General features: G+C 45.0%; 1 protein-coding gene across 2 annotated transcripts in view; it reads right to left on the reverse strand.

Annotated features, from left to right (window-relative positions):
• Window positions 1-19,085, reverse strand: part of tiam2b (TIAM Rac1 associated GEF 2b) — a 43,230-nt gene that overhangs the window by 4,460 nt on the left and 19,685 nt on the right. For both annotated transcript variants that reach the window (XM_084560859.1, XM_084560858.1), the window contains 18 exons: window positions 16,934-17,115; window positions 14,606-15,745; window positions 13,730-14,195; window positions 13,225-13,397; window positions 10,933-11,157; window positions 9,617-9,802; window positions 9,387-9,533; window positions 6,849-6,914; window positions 6,566-6,644; window positions 6,352-6,441; window positions 6,014-6,220; window positions 4,829-4,914; window positions 2,563-2,748; window positions 1,919-1,987; window positions 1,717-1,842; window positions 1,100-1,388; window positions 838-956; window positions 53-161 (listed from right to left, as the gene is read on the reverse strand). In XM_084560859.1, coding sequence (XP_084416985.1) covers window positions 53-161; window positions 838-956; window positions 1,100-1,388; window positions 1,717-1,842; window positions 1,919-1,987; window positions 2,563-2,748; window positions 4,829-4,914; window positions 6,014-6,220; window positions 6,352-6,441; window positions 6,566-6,644; window positions 6,849-6,914; window positions 9,387-9,533; window positions 9,617-9,802; window positions 10,933-11,157; window positions 13,225-13,397; window positions 13,730-14,195; window positions 14,606-15,739 — 3,757 coding nt within the window. In that variant the 5' untranslated portion in view covers window positions 15,740-15,745; window positions 16,934-17,115. The remainder of the gene's footprint in view (window positions 1-52; window positions 162-837; window positions 957-1,099; window positions 1,389-1,716; window positions 1,843-1,918; window positions 1,988-2,562; window positions 2,749-4,828; window positions 4,915-6,013; window positions 6,221-6,351; window positions 6,442-6,565; window positions 6,645-6,848; window positions 6,915-9,386; window positions 9,534-9,616; window positions 9,803-10,932; window positions 11,158-13,224; window positions 13,398-13,729; window positions 14,196-14,605; window positions 15,746-16,933; window positions 17,116-19,085) is intronic.

The raw sequence follows: 19,085 nt of genomic DNA on the forward strand, positions 1-19,085 counted from the left end.
GGAAAGTTCTCAGTGTTCCTGTGCAAGTAAACCACAGTGAGTCTGGTCTTACCAAAGAGCGTGAGCTCAGGGTCTTTCCTCAGGCGACCCAGACAGGGCAGAGGGTTCAACCACACCACTGACGAGTGCACCAGGAACTCCCCCATCGAGATCTCTGTCACCTGAGAGTGGGAGCAGGGAACGTCAACAAGCGTCAAGTCTGTGGCAGCCATGTTTGATTAAAAAGGTTTATTAGTCTTATCACATTCAGGCAACTAACATTAATTTTATACGTCGTCAGATTGTTTCTGTCTTTAGACAGGCTGGATCAACACTGATCTATTGGACACTCTTTGATCATACAGAGAAAACTACATGTATGGACAGTCTTAGCTAAATGCTAAATGCTAACCCATCATCCACTCTACTCTCCTCTGTTTAAATATGTGTCACTATAAGGTCACAGGTCAATAAGTTCATGTAACTAGTGAAGTTCTTAGATGTGACTTCTTTAACTTCATAGTTATCTTAGTGACCGTGATGGAGGCTGAATAAATATCAGAGTGATGCTCCTTCATCTGTAGCCACAGGGCTAGTAGCAGCTAGCTACTTCTGGTCAGCTACCATCAGCTGAGATCAGATAGGCTAACATCCCTTATCCAATCACATGACAGGGCCGTGTCGTTTGAATGGCTGAGATTCAAAGAACATTCTCATCTCATCAACCTTTCCTCATAGGTTTTATCATCAGATATTAGTTCTTGTTCGTCGCTGTCTTAGTCACAGAACAAACAGTCGTTGACAAACATGTTTCTTCATTGTCTTGGTAACAGAATCAACTCTGGTCTGAGGTCGTACCTGTCGTCTGTCAGCGCTCTGCTCTGCAGTCAGCTGATCGAACACACAGCCGTAGTCCTCGTAGATCTTCTGCATCTCGTTGATGTGACTCGCCACCTTCTCCATCGCTCGCAGCGCCTCTGAGTGGACACGAGAGGAACAACAGGTGGCGTTCATTAACATGACGAGAGCTAAAGGTGAAACCCTAACCCTACAGGCCGGAGTCATCACTGCACCCTCCACCACACAGGGTCAGGTATGTTACCTGTCAGGTGTGTGTTACCTGTCAGGTGTGTGTGTTCGGGGCTCTCGGGGTCGGTCATGGACACCAGCTCTCGGAGCAGCAGTGGATACTTCAGGACCCTCTGAACAGGTTTGATCAAGTAGGACTCCAGAGACGACGAGTGCTGATTGGTTGGATTCCTCGCTTCCAGGAAGTGCTTGAAGGCTCCGTCTGTTTTCGCTCTCTCCAGAACCTTCTGGACTTTGATGTGGTTGGCGCAGAAGCCGCTGTAGAGCTTGAAGTGGTCGGCGTAGTAAAGAAAGGAGCCACCCAATGAGAAGAGGAGCTTCTGGAAACCAAAACAGTCACAGAGAGTGAAAACTAAAATCATTTATAAAAAGAAAAGCCTGCGCAGAGTTGCAACAGACACATGCTGCAACAACAGACTTTAACTAATGACACTAAATAAATATATAGAAAATTAATCAAATAAAAGCTTTAAATTAAAAAGTAAATTACTAATATGAAAACAGATTATTTAGAAAACTACAGTTATATAGGATAAAACAAATTAAACATAATACACACCATATAGTAAAAATAAAATATGTCAAAATAAATAAACAGATGAACACCTGACAGCTGATTAAATCAATAAAACAAAGTGAAATTGTCACCTTGAACTGTTCAGGTGTTTCCAGGCTGCTGAAGTTCGGACAGGCGGCGATCCTCTCCTCCAGCGTTTGGAGGAAAACCCTCTGGAAGTCCAACATCTCGGGAAGACTGCCGAACAGCGCCTCCATCTGAGGGAGACAGGTTCTGTCAGACAAACCAAAACCATCAAACCAGCGCGTTCACTACTTTCTCTTTGGTTTTTACCTCATCTTTACTGAGGAAGGTCTCCTTCTGCAGTGGCGTCAGGTAGATTTCAAAGAGACAGACCAGATCCTGACAGAGACAAAGAGAAACATTCATTTAACTATTTGATTTGAAAGCAGAAAAGTGTCAACAACATAATATCAAAAGAGTGAGAAAATAAAACCTAAAATGTGTTGGTTATTTTGTACTGGATTTCATTTGTTTTTTCAGTTTCAGTTCAGCTTTATTTTTATAGCATTAATAACAATACAATACATTTTTTTGTTCTAAATTCTGTGTTCCATTGAATTGCATGTGATTAGTAGCTATGAATGTGACGTGTCTAAATGTACTTATAACACACTGTAGAGCTTTAGTAGCTTTAGTATTCATCACGTTTAAATCTGTATTAAACATGTTTTAAATAACCCAAAACTAATTAATCAAATTCTATTTTGTGCTCCACATCTCAGAGTCAAACCAGAAAATGTTGAGATGTTTAGAAACGATTAGTAAAATAGTTGCTGTTGATTGATAAACTAACAGATTGTTCTATCTAGTAATTAGAACAATTAATCTCATAGTATTGATAAGTGTAGTCGTAGCATTAAGAGTTGCAGTAGAGGAGCCGTCTGATTTGCACCATATCTCTGCAGGTTTCTGACCTTGACGTAGGACTTCTCGGTGTCGACCAACTCCTGGATGACTTTACGCAGACGCTGACATGCGCTCAGGTGGGCGGGGCTCGCAGGTTGCAGGCCGACCTCTCTGCCGCCGTACGGGTTCTTGGGAACGTTGGTCGCTCGGCCTTCTGGGAAGGTCTGATACAGCGAGTAGACCTGGTCCATGTTCTGAGAGGGACACACAGGAAGAGACGGTCGGATCTCTGCAGACTAGAACCATAGACTGTAGAACAAGTGGACGTCAAACAAAAGCATGTAGAGCGTCCCCTGGTGGCTGGCTGCAGTATAGGTCATAAACTCCACCTCCACCATGTGGATGGGATTTGGGCCAAACTAAAACTTTCAGGCAGTTGATATAATTGTGATATATGTTCAAGTTATTGGACGCTATAAAAATTGCAATGTCAAAATAAGTGTTTGTCTGTTTGAAAGCTACTAAATGAGTAACTGTGCTGTAAACTAAGTGACCTCAAGGAAAATAATGATAATAAAAAATAAAATAAATGCATAATCCAACATTTCTTTGTAATTTATGGAGATAGAGCAGATTGAGAAACGTCAGACTACACACAAAGATGGCGTCCAACAGCTCTTTCATGTCCAGATAAAAATCCCATCCTTTAGTTGGACCCTGAGCTGATTTCATCTAAATGATAAACTCATTTGTAACTGGAACTGTTAAGAGAAAAATCTCAAGTTTAGATTAATTGAAACCACCATGGACCTCGACAAACACGGAATCTTAAAACAGGAGGACATGTGAGAGATCAACACCAGGATTAACACCAGGAGGTGGTTCAACGTACAAACACAAGCTGCTGCAAGCTAACGAGGAAGCTAACAGCTAACACCACGGACCGCTGAAGGCCTGACTGACGGGAGCCTGACGGAGGACGAGACCAAACAGCATTCATCATCAACCACACCACTTTTAGACCTGGATCAGATTCTGTGAAACCTCCACAAAACACAGTGGAAATAAACCATCCAACCAGAGCAGAGCACATGGTATTACCAGAAAAAAATGCTCAAGGAAATGAGAAGTTTAGAAATGTGGACACTGTCAAAAGAAATGTAAACCAGTAAGATATAGAAACACAGTCAGGACTGAAGCAGCAGCAGTGATAATCCAGCACACATCAGACTGTGGTTGCAGCTAAATAATGTTTTAATTAGTAAAACATCAGAAAATGTTCTGCTGCACGAGGGGAAAAATATTTAACCAACAACAAACAGGAACCGTCAAACGTCTGCATGTCTAACCAAACTGTTGATGATACACTGTCCTAATGTCTCAGACTGTCTGTCAACTTGTCTGTCTCAACCTTTCAGACTTTTCCTCCCTCACTGGCAGATTTCTCTGCTTTAAGTAACAGACAGTTGATTAACTAATCAAGTAATTATTGCAGCTCTGAATTGTCGGCCTGTTTACCAGCAGAGCGAGGCCGTCAGCCGGCCGCTGGCAGCCCAGGCAACGGGCCGCCTCATCCAGCAGACCCACCAGACGCTCCACCAGCCCGACACCCTGGAACACCTCCCCTCCCTCGTCCTCCTCCTCCTCCTCCTCCAGTGTCTCCTCGTCCTCCTCCAGTGGCAGCACCCAGCACAGAGCTCCCATGTTGAGGGACGACAAGTACGGGGTCAAAGGTCGCCTCCGGGAGCCGTGAGAAGGGGAGCAGCTGACAAACAACATCTACGGGCTCTCTCTCGCCATTAATCTGCGCTGACTTTACTCGCACCGAACACACTCCTGACGGAGTAAGCCTGGATTATCAGGCTGAATGCAGGTCATGTGACACAGGGCAGTTTTGAGCTCCTGAGGATTGTGGGAAAGGATTTCTACAGGTATGTTTGAGGAGGAAAGCCAGTAACAGCTGCCTCCTTTGGATTTATGCATGTCAGATATTATGAATGATGCATGAAGTGACTGAATGTGTCTATAAACATCATCCGTGGTGTCTCCATCTTTGCCTGACTCCACCTAACTCTCAGCTGATTCAACAATGGTAAAAGAGGAGGAGAGTGAGTGGAGCTGAGACTAAAGACAGCTAACTACAGGGATCAAAACTGGCTCCAACCAATCACAGAGGGAGGAGTCAAAGACAGAGTTCCTATGGATCACACTGACAGGAAAGTGTGGCTTGTTGGTCCACTGGCCATTTATAGAGAAGCTAAAAGATGGGCTGGACTTATTGAATCATCATAAAATAAGTGTGTTGTGATGGAGATTTTGAAGTTTGAAGCTCACCTCCTCAGCCAGCTCTGATGGCCTCGACGACGTGTCCACGGAAACAGGAAGCAGGACGACAGCTGGATCAGAGATGAGCGATGAATCTGGGAAGACAATTTCAGTTAGAGGACGTTCTCTCTTCACTTATTTATTGTTATTAAGACATTCAGGACACGGCTTGTGGTGACCTTTAAACTAGCTTGTGTCTCATCACAAATACCACATTTACCAATAAATAAACTTAACTCCTCCCAGCTGACAAGCAGGATGTTCTGTAAGTAACTTCCAGTGAGTAGATTATAGAATAGTGTAGTACAATAATGTGGTGTTTCTTGGCATTGTATCTAAAAGATCAGACTTATAAAAACAAGTGTGTATTTTATGCACTGATTTTAAGTGTTTGCTTGTTACTGATTTAAAAAATAACAGCATTGTAATTATGAGGGACAGTCATAATGGAATGTTTCCATTGATACTAAGCATCACACAGCAGGAGCTAACCAGTTAGCCTCAGTTAACAGAGAAAACATGCAGCCAGAGTTTGAATTTCATAGTGAGCATGTCATTCTTTTCTTTTTTATTATCTTCTGTGGTCCTTTTCAGTCTATCTGCATGATTCTTCATCAACTATGAACCACATGGTGACTTGCCTGACAGAATCTGAGCCCCGTGCCTTTATTTCATACATTATCTTTTACCTACATCTAGTGGTGTAATGGTGGTACTAAAGATAATAAAAACAGTACATCCACCCTGTAGTGAAAGTTAGCTTAGCACTGATATGTAGCAGGCCTTGGTGACTGGTTTCCCTGGGGAGTTACATGTGGAATCAGTAGGATTTTGTAGCCAGATTCCCTTTCAAGAGGTAAAAACCCAATGTGGAACACTTTGGGTTCTTTGGTTCTCCACATGTCCAAATGGAGAGTTGGTCTGGTTCTATTTTTACTAGAACCTTTGTGGTATTTCTATAAACTCTTGGTCCAGTTCTAGTTAAGGGGTTGCTGAATGAGTGAGCTTCACCTCCTAGCACCCTAACAGGTTTTATTAACAGCACAGTGTTAAATCCCAGCCTTTAGGATAAAAGCTTTCAACTTGGAATGAGCAGAGGTTTGAGATTCACAATCTGGAATATAATAATGCTGTTTTATAAAAGAGGAAGCTGCTGGATTTAAACGTGGAACCTGCTGCATCACTCTTGGTTACCTGTGGTCCAGGTGAGGACGTCCCTGGGGTCCGTGGGCTCACTGGGACAGGGCCAGGCAGCATCGGGCTCCTCAGGGTCGGGAGACTCGTCCCTCCTCAGCAGCAGCTGCAGCCTCTGGTGACTGAACAGACTCTGTATGAGGTCCAGGTCCAGTCCGGACACAGTGTCCCCGTTCACAGCCAGGACCTCGTCTCCAGCCCTGAGGCCTGACGGGACACAGAGACAAACTCAGAGGTTAAACAGAGACTGTGGAGCATCGGCAGGTTTAAGAGAATCTAAGTTTATTAGCTATTAAACTGTTTGAGGAAGCCGTCCTCGTAGGACTCAGATGTTTTACCGTCTCTGGCCGACAGTCCCAGTGGATCCACCTCGCTGACAAAGATGTGACTTTTTCCTGCTCCGTCCAGGTGACCTGTTACTGCGAAACCTGAAGAAGAAACAGTTGAAGTTAACCATCACAGACTCACTAACATTAAAAAATCAAAATATAAAAAATAACCTCCATTACTGTTCATGAATGAAAACAGAAATAAAAACAGGAAGTGTCTCACCAAACTCCGTCTCTGCGTCGATTCGACAGATGTTCAGGGTGAAAACGCCGAGAGGTGGAAGCTGCTGCTCGTCACTCAGCTGGACACAGATCAGTTAATGGTTTCAGTTAAACCGCAATCATCAGTGTGTCAGTGTTTCTTATAAATACAAATATTGATGTGATTACTTTACTACTTTCAATCCGCTATTGTTTTCTTTCTCTGGATTCAATAATCAGTTTGATCTGCATGATGTATTTTCACCTCCATGTGGGATCTGATGGTATACCTTAATAAGAATTACCTGCAGAGCTGCAGCTCGGCCTCCAGGGGGCGCCACCTCCTGCTGTGTGGATCCACAGGTCAGAGTCTGCAGGAGGAAGTCAGATTCATTAGTTAGTTTATAACTAAGATCAAATGAATGAAACTTTAAATTTAAACACAATAAAATAAACAGGTGACACTGAACAGAAGGAAAGACTGAAAACGTCAGAGAAGAGGAGGCATCAGAGGAGGAAGGAGGTTAAAAGAGGAGCAAAAGAAAGGAGGAGAGGTCATGTGACAGCGGGAGGCGGAGACGAGGCAGTCGTCTCCCACCTCTCAGGACGGATTAATACAAAGAAGTTCAGGGAGAATAAAAGACTAGAATCTTTTAATCTTCAGACGCCTCCTCCTCCTCCTCCTCCTCCTCCTCCTCCTCCTCTTCTCCAAACAGCTGTCCAGCTAAACAAACACTGTCTGAATCTTCACATCTTGTCTTTGTCCTCAGCTCTTGTCTCCTCCTGCTCAGGGGGTGTAGGAGTGACAGATGGTGTCGGACGAAATGTCACAATGGTCTATGTAACCAAAAGTATGTGGACGCCACGACACATTTTCTGCTTTAAACTACATCAGTGGTAATGTTTTCAGTGCCAGCAGGAGAGTTTAACCCCCAAAAGGTTGAGGGGCCCAGAAACAAATGGCCTCAACTAAATGATGACATGGCCTCACAACATTCAACAAGAGCTTGGCCCCCACAGCTTAATATAAAGAAGAAGAACACACACACACTGTGAAGTCATTACTCAGCACAAACTAAAAATACGTCTCCAGTCTATATTTATACTTAATTAAAGCTGATAAAAGACTCGCAAACTGAATTCTGCTCTGCATGAAAACCAAAATTAGCCCCAGGGAACCATGGGAAAAAGAAATGTGGTGGTGGTTGAGCTGAGCTGAAATTACAGGTTTGCGAAGTCGGCGTGGTAATCAGAGCAGAGGAGCCGCCGTCAGCCTGGAGTCTGAGGACCACCGACTGTCAGTGAACACATCAGCGTGAAGTTTGTGTTCTGAACATTTTTCAACAGCATTCATCAACATGTAAAAGACACGAAGAGGCTCATGGACGGAGGAGGGACAGGGTGGATTGTTGTACCATGAGTCACATCACTAACATCCATCCAGGAAGGATTAAACCTTTTTACGGTAAAAGCCTCCAGACACAGAACAGAGCTCCAGTAAATGTTTCTCTCCCGTAGAGCAGCTAATAGCTCCACATGTCCGTGTCATTTGATCTGAGTAGATCCTTGAAACTCTGAGGGAGACGCAACCTCCAGCGTCACATGACTCCTTCACAGGAAGCTGTAGTTCTGTTTGTTTCTACGTGCCTCTTGATTGCTATCAAACACACCCACAACGCAGGATGAGATCAGATCATGAAGACCACATCTGGAGGTGATCTGGAGCACACAACGTGTCTGTTCATTAGTAATGAGAGCCTTTTAAAATATTCTGTCCTTGGGCCTGAAAGAAGTAAAAAATATAAACTAGAATCAACTCATGAAATGACTGAATAAAAGTACAAGACGCTTCTTTCTCTGCTTCAAACAGCTCAGTGACATTACTCTGCATATGGACACTTCAAGGGTCTGGTTATAATCTGAGACTTCACCGTACAACAAACACTGCTGTTCATTGTTCTGAAACATCATTAGTTTGTTTAGAGTGAGCAGCAGTTGGAGTATTCCAAACTATGTTCAGGGTCGACAGGATTTATTGTGTTTCCCAGTTCAGATTTAGTTTAAGATATTTAAACATCCAGTTTAATCAGGAAGAGAGCAAATCTGGACGCTGGCATGAGAAACAGTGACCTCCTTTATCTTGTGTCTAAGTCTAAAAACTGATTTAATTCGAACCCTGTTTGTGATTAATCCCACAATCTCACTCTCTCTGAGTTGCGTTTTTGGTCTCCGCCTACTCCTGACAGACATATTTGGCTCTTCACTTGCTGCTAAAACGATGCTTTAAAGATGCTAAGACACAACTGAAACTGTAAAGTTATTGACAGGAAGACGAACAACAAACAAAGTTGCTAACGCTGAGAGGAGCTGCAGAATCGAATGCTATACTAGAGAACGTTAACTTGGAGCTTCTTCTACACCATGCTTAGTCAATCTGGTGTCTAAATATACACTGTAGCTTTAAGAAGGATGACACCACGACAGGAAACACAAACCAAAACTACACTGAAGGAGGCAGACGGGACTGTAAACATGCATCATAGATAGATCTGAGACTTGGTCGAGTGAGTTTCTGTATAAATCACAATATTCAGCAGAGATCTGGAGTCACCATCCGAGCCAAAATAAACACTCAGCTGCAGAGAGAGGCGCTGACAGATTTATCCTCCGGACTCCAAAAACGACTCACTGTTGATCACGAGGAGGCCTCCAGCGGCCGAGGATGATAGAAGCTTCGGCTGAGTGGGGATTATACTTGTATGATTTAAAAGTGGTCTTTCTGACAGGGAGTGACTGTCTCTTTGTGATACACAGTGAAAACCGTTGGCTGTGAGGTCTGTTACCTGGGCTGATGAGTGTTTGGCGTCCCTGCTGCGTCTGTCCAGCCCGTCCAGAGCCTTCAGAGAGGACGGCAGACCTCTTCTTCTGCTGTTTCCTCCTGACAGAGACCGCGTGCGCCGCCGCAAGGTCATGTCATCCCGGCTGCACACCTGAGTGAGTCCAGACAGAGAGTTAACATCTGGAAAAGTTTTCTGACAAAGTGAAGCGCTGGAGGAGGTCAGCTGCTTCTTACCAGAGCGTGGAAGGAGGACACCGAGAAGACTCCCAGACGTCCCAGCATGCTCTTGGAGGGCCGGCTGACCACGGCGAGGAGGCTCTTCGGGTTTGGGAGCTCGCTGCCCTGCAGGCTGGACAGGTAACACCTGAGTCTGAACAGATCCAGGTTCAGTTTCTCCAGGTTCTGCTCCCACTGCAGGATCTGAACACACGGGTCGTATGTCAACACAACTGTATTCATTCTGTTTTTAATCGATTGACAGCCCTAGTCTTTTCATGTCTGGACTCTTTGATTGGGTCTTGGCTCTTCAACAGACAATAAATCTATTTTAGTGTTAAATTGATGAATTAGAAAATGATGTTGCTGATGTTTGAAAAATTAATGAACTTAATCTGTGGGAATGAATGCAGCTTTAAAAAACTAAATATGAAATTAATTCTGATACTAATACTAATTCTGTTGGGATCCGGCCTTCAGCAGGACGTGATGTCTCAGCTGGTAGAAGACATTTTCAGCATTTGCCTCATTTCACGTTAACGGCCTCGTCCATTAGCTGGAAGCTGTGTGTTGTTTCAGCTTCAACATCTGGAACGGATGCTGAACTCCACGTGAGTTTGAGCTCCATCCACTATCTGCTGCTCAGCTGCCAGAAAATCCTCAGAGCTGTTATGTAACGACTTGTGTTACAGAGTTTCCGCTGGCTCAGATTCAGCACGACGGAACAGATTCATCCTGGAAGACCTCATCACTGCTGTTGACTCTGTGCTTCAGTCTGAGGCATTAGCTTTAAAAATAAATATGCTGTAATGTCTGAATGATGCTCCAGGTCATCAGACTGGTTTGATGTGGTGGCGTTTGTTTTTGTACTTAGGACATGTTTGATAAATGTCTTTGGATTAGATTGATGGATTTGTGGATTTTCATTCTCAGTTACTATGACACTGACATTAATGAGTCTGATCCAATAGATTAATGATACACAGCATCTGTCTGATCACAAGTGTTTACCTTAAGCTACAGGTGTGATTACACACCCAGAGATGCACTGAGGATGCATCTGAGTGATCCTCAATAATCACAGGAGTCTTTACTACTTGAGAATTTTATGTCACTGCTTCAAACAGTGAACTGTTAAAACTATGGTGCATCTAAAAGTTTTCAGTGTTCAAGTTATAAGATACTCTGAGGATGGAAGCTAACACCAGGGCTACTGGGATGAGCAGAGAAATGCCTTCAAGAAAACCCGACAAGTCCAGTTACCTTTGTTTTAGATTTGCATTCTGAAATTACAAAGAGTTTGTTAATCTTTGTTTGACTTCCAACACACTCACCTGGCTCTCCACTGCCTTCCTGTTCTTCTGCTCCTTGATGACGGACAGCTGCAGCTCGGCCATCTTCTTCATCTTCCCGTCCATGTCGATCTTGTGCAGCAGCAAGCGGCTCTGGCAGCGCAGGAGGCGCAGAGTGTCCTCCTTCCCCTGACGCTTAGCCAGCAGGGAGGCGCTGGCGGAGTGGATCGCCGTCACCCAGTTCTCCAGGTCGGTCTGGTTGGTGGCCTGAATGGGAGAACGAAAAAAAAGAGTTGGACAAAGCTGCAGAAACTGAGGAGACGAGTCTAAACTATTTCAAACAGCAGGAAACCCTTGGCACAGACTCTTAACACCAACACATGAGGAGACCAAAAAGGTCTGCTCAGAGGAAGCCTCATCAACTGCCTGTGAAGGTTCTGGGTCATACAGGTCATGCTGTTTTTCAAAAAGCTATAACGAAGGCAATACAGGCTCAACACAGGAGAACCAGCTCTTGAAGTCTGGAGTCACCTGTCCACCTACGTTTGAAGGACAAATGAAACTCAACAACATTCACATTTGTCATATATGAAAGTCCTTTCCTAAAAAATCAGTTTTAGAAATGTTTTCCGATTGAATTTCACTTCTGAATTCAGAATGAGTAAAAATAATCATCATTAAGACATCACAAGAGAAATAAAATGAAGTATGAATCAGTGCATTTTCAGTTTCTGTTAAACTGAAGAACTTTCACTGAACTGAAACGTTTTTCTCTTGGTTGACGTTGGTGCATTGACAGAGCTGATACAAAGTGAGAGTATTTCCATCCCTTGTTTCTTGATCCTCGTTGGAGCTTTGATTGGATCCTTTAGTGATCTCATCTCACTGGCCTGATAACAGTCAGTGATGGAAGCAAACATCAAACAGCAGGAAGCAGCACTTCACTTGTTTTTAGTCTGATTCTGTTTTTCAGGCGATTTGAGCGTAAAGTCAGTGAAGCAGTAGCTGTCGTTTCATTTCAGAGCAACATGTCTCTTCGTCATGAAGAACATTTGTTGCAGGATGTTGTGAGGCCCATTAGCAGCAGTTCACCCTCCTCCACCCTTCATCTTCAGCTCCTGACACCTCCGTACCATTCACTCCTCCTTTTCAGTAAATCCCAGAGAAGCGTTGGCGAGAGGCTGCTGTGTGATTTATGTGTCAGTAAACACTCTCTACAGCTGACAGAGTTACTCTGGGAATAAAGGAGAGCTCTCTGAGCTCATTAAAGTGTAAATAGGGAGATCAAACTGATAATCTCTTCCTTGTTAAATCACAGGTCAATGTGGCGGCTGCCAATGAGGACAGAGGAAATGTGCTTTGTAGCATTGTGACCTCTGACCCTCATCGTCTACTTTTCTCTCTCTCCTCATTAATGAGCAGTGTCTTTAGTTCCTTCTGTCGGACATGTTTGTTTCTCAGCAGTGACCTGATTCCTCTGAGGAAGAAGCTTCCAGGGTTCAGGTCTAATCTGAGCTTCATCTCTAAAATAAATCAGATCTTAACATGTGAGAGTCTTTCCATCTTGTTCCAACATCTGGATCATGTCTCCAAGTCAACCAGCAGCTGTTGATGGTTCTGATCCAGCGGTAGGTAGAGATCCATTAGAGACAGCAGCTGCTACAATATTCTACTGACCACATGATGGCGCTGCTGATTTACAGACACACAAACTGAGATCAGATCTCAAGAGCTGGCTGGGGACGCATGTGGAGACACATTTATATTAACACCAGGTGTTGAGACTGGACAGGTGAGACCCAACTGACCATGATGGATGTTTATGTGAGATCTGAACGGGTCCATTATGATTCATGTATCACACCTTGTAGTCAACAAGTGAACAAATGAGTAACTGATACAAATGTCTACTGAGAGCTGTGGACTCTGACTTGCAAGACCAAAGCTGGAATCTACCACCGTCTTTCCCTCAGTGATGTTGGTGTAAAGCTGGCAGCAAGATCTTCACCAACACTTGCAGAGACAATCCTAAACATGACTGTGTGTGCATGCTTGTGGTGAGAACCCACTGCTGTTCACACTGCTGTGCTCTGAAATGAGAGACCATGATAAGAAATGAGACGCAGAGGAAACTGATTCAAAAATAGAACCAGAGGAAAACTTCCCAGAAACCATCTGCTGCTCTGCTCAGTTAAAAACTTCACCACAGCAAAGACATTTACAGAATTAAGACTTTAGGATTCACAGTTTGACTTCATTCGAAAGGTTTGATCTTCTCAGGATTTCCATAAATGCAGAAACAAAAACCTCAACACAAACCCTTCTGCTGCTCACCTGGAACAAGTAGACGTCTCCATGTGAGTTGCTGAGACAGAAGACGTGTTCCTTCCTGGGATGTTCGGGGACGGCCTGGACGATGCTGTCGTCTGCAAACAGAGCGTAACGAGGAGAAAGCTCGTGCTCAGCGCCGCTCCTCCCGTACGTCTCGTAAAAGAGCAGAGTGCAACCTGAAGAGACGAAAAGACACATCACTACTGAGATACCTCTGATGCCACAAATAGACTGTTTTCACTCCAGTCATTTGTCTTCCATGTTAAAACTACGTGACACACCATGCAAATATCCTCTGACAGTTGACATTAAGGCGGTGTTTGGTACAAACATCTTAAATCTCACTGCTTTACGAACACCAAATGTAAACTTCAATGTTAAATATTCATGCTGAGTGCATTTGTTTGTTTGGACTAAGTGTTTCATTTCCACCCTCTGAGTTTCATGGAATGCAGCGTGAGTTTTTACTTCCCCCTGGTCTCCTCGTGGTCCGTGCAGAGGGACGTACCTTTCAGTGTGACCCAGTAGTGCCTCCACTTGCGTCGAGCGACAAGCTCCAGTTTCCTGTCCTTGTTTACGGTGATGAGAGCTTTAAAGGAGAGCCAACCAGCCCGTCGCACCACGCCCTGCTCCTTCTCAAACAGGACGTCCAGATGCTCCCCTGCTCCTGCCTCCAACTCCCCGTCCATTCCCTCGTCTTCCTCCCCTTCATCCCCCTCCGACGGCTCGGTCTGGTCGGCCGCACTGCTGCAGCCTGTCTCCAGCTCCTGCATGAAGTTCTTGTAGACGTTCTGCCGCTGAGTGTCGCTGCTCTGGTTCTGGTTCAGGCTCCTGGAGGAGCCGGAGTGGACCGGAGGGACGGGGTTCTGGTTCTGGGAGTGAAGAGGGTTGAAGGACCAGAGTGAACTGCTGCCAGCCGGTCCAGAGTTCAGCCCGTTGACGGACAGATCACTGCTGTCGCTGCCGTACGGCTCCTGAAATCAGAGAGCAGCTTTAATCTGGTGTTTATTTTACTGCACAGAGAGAGAGAGAGAGAGAGAGAGAGAGAGAGAGAGAGAGAGAGAGAGTTGGTGTGAACTGTTTTTATTTGCTGTGTTGGTAAATTTGCTTTAAGGCAGTGAAGAGAGTTTATAAGTTAGTTTTACAGACCGCAATTTCCCCGTCATTACTGTTAACTGGGTGAGAATATGCTGCAGTGTCAGTGTGAAGAAACAGCCACTAAAGGTTTTATTTTGGTGATTTTCACACAAAAGTTCCAAGACCTAAAAGATCCTCCTACATGTTGTGATTGACCAGAGCAGCATGTTTCTGCTTCATGATTAAACAGTTAACCATTTTAAAACAGTCCTGACTGTGTCACCTACTCCTCACTTCCTGTTCTTACCTGGATCCTCCTCTTCTTCCTGCTCAGACTTCCTGTCCAGTCGCTCAGTCGTCTGATTCGGCTCTTTAAGAAATCTTTCCGGTTGTTTCCGGCAGTGACAGCACTCTCTGCCTTGCGGCAGGGCAGTGTGCAGGAGGAGTAGCGCTGCTCCACGCCTCCGACCAAACCCTCCTCCTCCTGGATAACATCATCCAGCAACGCTGAAGAGGAGGAAGAGGCGGTCCTCAGCTGCTGCTGCAGGGAGGTGTCAGGCGTGATGGGGAAGGCGGCCAGCGTGTTGTGGCTGCTGTAAACGTTGGCAGGTGAAACCAGACTGAAGTCTCTCAGGTCAGACTGCAAGATCACTGAGTCTCCGATGCCGCTGTCCTCCGTTCGACTGGAGCAGCAGGTGTTGCATCCTTCAGTGGGGGTGGGGAAGAGGAGGTTAGAGGTAAATCCAGGTGAGATATCCTCCACCTGCGCTGAAAAGAAGGTGTTGTAGCCACTGCTGCTGGGGTTCTCCTCGGTGTGGGGGGAGGAGTAGTTGGTGTATCTGCCACCGTTATCCTCCCCCTGCCCACAGACGAACACGTTGTCGGTCAACTCTCCGCCCCACGGGGAGTCGTACCAGGAGCCTTCGGAGCTCAGAGAGCTGCCTTTGCTGGTGCGGAGGGATGGCTCTGCTCCTGTGGTGGCGCTGGCGGTCGAAGCGACGACGGCGAGGCCCGTTGGCCCCTGCGGCTCCACCGGGACCACCCTGGCGTTGCTGAACTCCACCCGCATGCTTCCGTCCTTGCTGAGCAGCACCTTAGGGCTGCCGCCACTCTTCAGAGACATCCGCTCGCCACAGATCCCGTTACTCCCATCGCTCCCGTTACTCCCATCGCTCCCACTGCCTCCCCCCAGAAATCCAAACTGTGCAGAAGACCCGGCCCTTAGCTTGGTATCTCCTCTGGCAGCTTTGGGCGCCGGCTCATAATGCCAGGAGGTGTAGGGCTGGTTCGGGTAGCTCCTACCCCGGCTCCTGGAACTTCCCTGGCTGCTCCTCCACCAGCTGTGAGCTGACTGCACCTCCTCCCTCCTGGAGGAAAACCTGAGTGAGCAGGAAGGCTTGGCAGGAGCGACAAAGCTGCTCTGACTGTCTGTGTTTCCCATCACAACCTGGATTAAGACGAAGGAGGAGGATTTCATCAACACGAGACAGACTACAACACACAGCTGTCTCCACCACTAACACCACTGCAGGGCCGGATTTATCTAGGAAGGAGACTTGGGGCAAATATGAGTTACCCCCAACCAGTCATATCTCCTGTTGTGCTCTGTTGATGAACAGATGCCAGATGAATAGTTAAAACATCTAAACATTTTTCTTTCTACATTACCTAAGGTGCTACTAGACTCACAGACTTAACTGCAGATTTTCCAATAAATCAAGTTGATAAAGTCACATTTCAACACCTGGTGAAGGTTTGAAGATTAAAGCTTCTGAAGGTAGCATAACAGCTCACTTAAAATTGTCGTCCTTAATTTGTCCACACAAGAAGACGCTTTAGGCTAATGTTGTTTTGGCTAATGTTAGCTGTTTCAGGTCAACAACAGCTGCAGTGCTGTTGATGGTATTTTTCTTTTCTCCAAACAGAAGCAGAGCGAGCTCCATCCATACATTAGAAATATTTATATGTTCTGCTTGTTTCACCGGTAAATATACAAGAGGGTCACCTAGGCAACCAGAGCCTGGGTCATCCTTAATTCTAAAGTACGGACCCTGGACGACGGGAGTTCATTCTGTAAGTGGCGGCTGTGAAAAGCATTCTGGGATACCTGGCTGCACCAAGTCTACACAAGGTACCCCCCGATGCGTCCTCCATAAAGACTTGGACAGAGATCTAACTCTTGGATTTTCAAGAACAAGCAAGAATGATTGATAAATGCACAAACTATCAGCTACAAAGAGATGGACGGCCAGAGAATCACTTTATATGTGGACAGAGTTCAGATCTGTAACTTGGTGTGATCCATTTTTATAAACAAATACTTTGGGTGCAACAGTTACTACTGCTGCTGCTGCTGCTGCTGCTGCTCTTGAAATATTCATTACATTTTAGTTTAGTCAGACTGAAACATCTTGTGCAGTTTTACAAAAGCAAAAACTACTTCAGTTCTTTAATGTAAACTAAGATATTAAATGAAACTGCATGCCATGGCTGTTTGACATTTGGACTGATATATTGTTGACTAACTGTAATACTTTTTATGGGAGCACCTAACTAAATTTAAAAACTTAAAAAGCGACAGATAACAATTAACAACTAAACATGTATATAAATATATGTGAACAAAGAGTTTTACCGGGGTGTGTTTTCAGTTCCTTAGCAGCTCCTTCATGCTTCGTCCTGCTGCCTCCTTTTTCTCTTCACGACTGAAGCTCTGTGTCGCTTCCAGCTGCTCTCTCTCTTTCTCTCTCTTTCTCTCTCTCCCTCTCCCTCTGTGTTTGTCTGTGTGGCTCGCCCCCTCTCCTCACACCAGCTCATCTGTTGGGGGAGAACAGAGGGAGGGAGGGAGGGGCTTCATGAGCCTCAGCACACAGACTTTCCTTTTGTACAAGCCTCGTTCGGCTCAGCTCTTCCATGACGTCTCAGCTGAAGGTTTTTTGAGTTTGTTTTGGTTTTCTGGATTTTCTTTTTTTTTTTTTAAATCAAACGTTCATCTGAGAGCGGCCGGCTGAGGTCTGTTGTAAGCTCAAGTTTTCAGATTGAATAGAGACTAAATAATCATTTCTATGAATTCATCGTCAGCTACAGAACATCTCTAAAATGTTAATGTTTGTTCGTTTCCTGAGGTCAGAGGTCAAAGAGGACTCGAGGTTCAGCCAGGAACGCCCATCCTGTCCCAGCGGTCTGAGCTGAGGAGGAAGGAGGGGCCACGAAATGCGCAGCTTATTCCCCCCGAACGCATCGCTAGACCTTTGACCTCTTTCACGGAAACAAGACAGGAAGTGAAGCATGGACGGCTGGAGCGTAGTTGGTATAAAGTTATGTAAACTTAAAAGGACTCAACAGGCGGTCGCGTCTTAACCACAAGCTTTCTGATTGTTTACTTCTTCTGTTACAGTTTGGGCAAAAAAAATTTCTTGGTGAAGGTCAGAGACATGAACACAGATAAAAAGAATAACGTGAATTAATGAAACCCCAGGAACAAGCACGAATAACAAGAACAAACTTTGGACTTCATCCTTGATACTAGTGGACATCATATTCAGCTGCTTTCTTTTTAAATAATCAATTAACTGAACCAATAATTCTAATGATAAAATGCTACTTCCTACGTTTTCCGAGAGACAATCATTTCACCACATGAAAGTCGATGACATGAGCCATTTTAAGAGTTTATTTTCTGGTGCGTTGAACCTCGAGTGAAGGTCTTTTGGGATTATTTGATCAGTAGAGGTTGAACCCTCACCCCCCTCCATCCACCATCGGGCCGGTGCTGTTTTGTGTCGTGGAGCTCAGACCATCAGCTCTGAAAGGAGAAGGTCTGCTGAGCACCTTTGTCTGCTCGTCCTATTGGCCATCTGCCGGCTTGCAGGACTCGCTGCCACTTGCGACCCCTCCCATTCTTCACAAACAAAGAGCCTCCTTCCCCCCCCTCACCCCCCCCCCCCCCCCCCCCCCCCCCCCCCCCCTCACCCCCCTCCCTCAGGCAGGCTCGAGGCCGGCATATTGAGGGAATTCATGCGATTGGAATTGAAAAGAATATGATTAGTGTGCAGATTGAACTCTGAGCGTGTCTGGAGGAATGCCACCTGTTCGCTAAGTGGATGTCAAACTGTTCAAAACTATGAGAAAAATATCTGACTACTGAAAACTAAAATGATTAACTGATAAATGATTTAAGTACAAAGTTTCATCCAGAAGCCACAAGGATCTGATGACTGATCTGATTGTCATAAACATAAACATGCAGACAGCGGCCCTCCTTCTCCAAGCAAAGCATCTGCAGGACTTTACTGATGCTAAGTATGCAAGAACAACTAAAGTCTGTTAAATACACACACTCACAATCATGCTCTAAATCTTCATGAAGGTTATGGTATTGACCATTACTTTCATATAACAGAGACAGCTGTTGATTTAGTCGTGCTTTCATTGTGCAGTAATACTGAACTGACACGTGTTCCTATTATTTTGACATAGTAGTCAGTGGGCTAAATAACAGAAACACATTTAGTGTTTAATTCAACATCGTTTAACAGCTCCATGAACTCCACCCTCCACAATGATCATCCAGGTGAATCATCACCTTTCTGACGCTGTTTCTACATCAACTCAACATTAGAAGAGTCATGAAGGAGGTTTTAGATTAGAATGCATTCCCTAGTGTCCCTAATGATTTGGCAAGTGACTGTATTTTCTATCAAAAGATCAGAATATATCAGTGTTTTGTACAGTGTGTGATAAAAACAATAAAACAACATCTGCATCAGAAGAATGTCAGATTTCAA

The sequence above is a fragment of the Chelon labrosus genome (assembly GCF_963514085.1).
Source record: "Chelon labrosus genome assembly, chromosome: 14".
Lineage (NCBI taxonomy): Eukaryota > Metazoa > Chordata > Actinopteri > Mugiliformes > Mugilidae > Chelon > Chelon labrosus.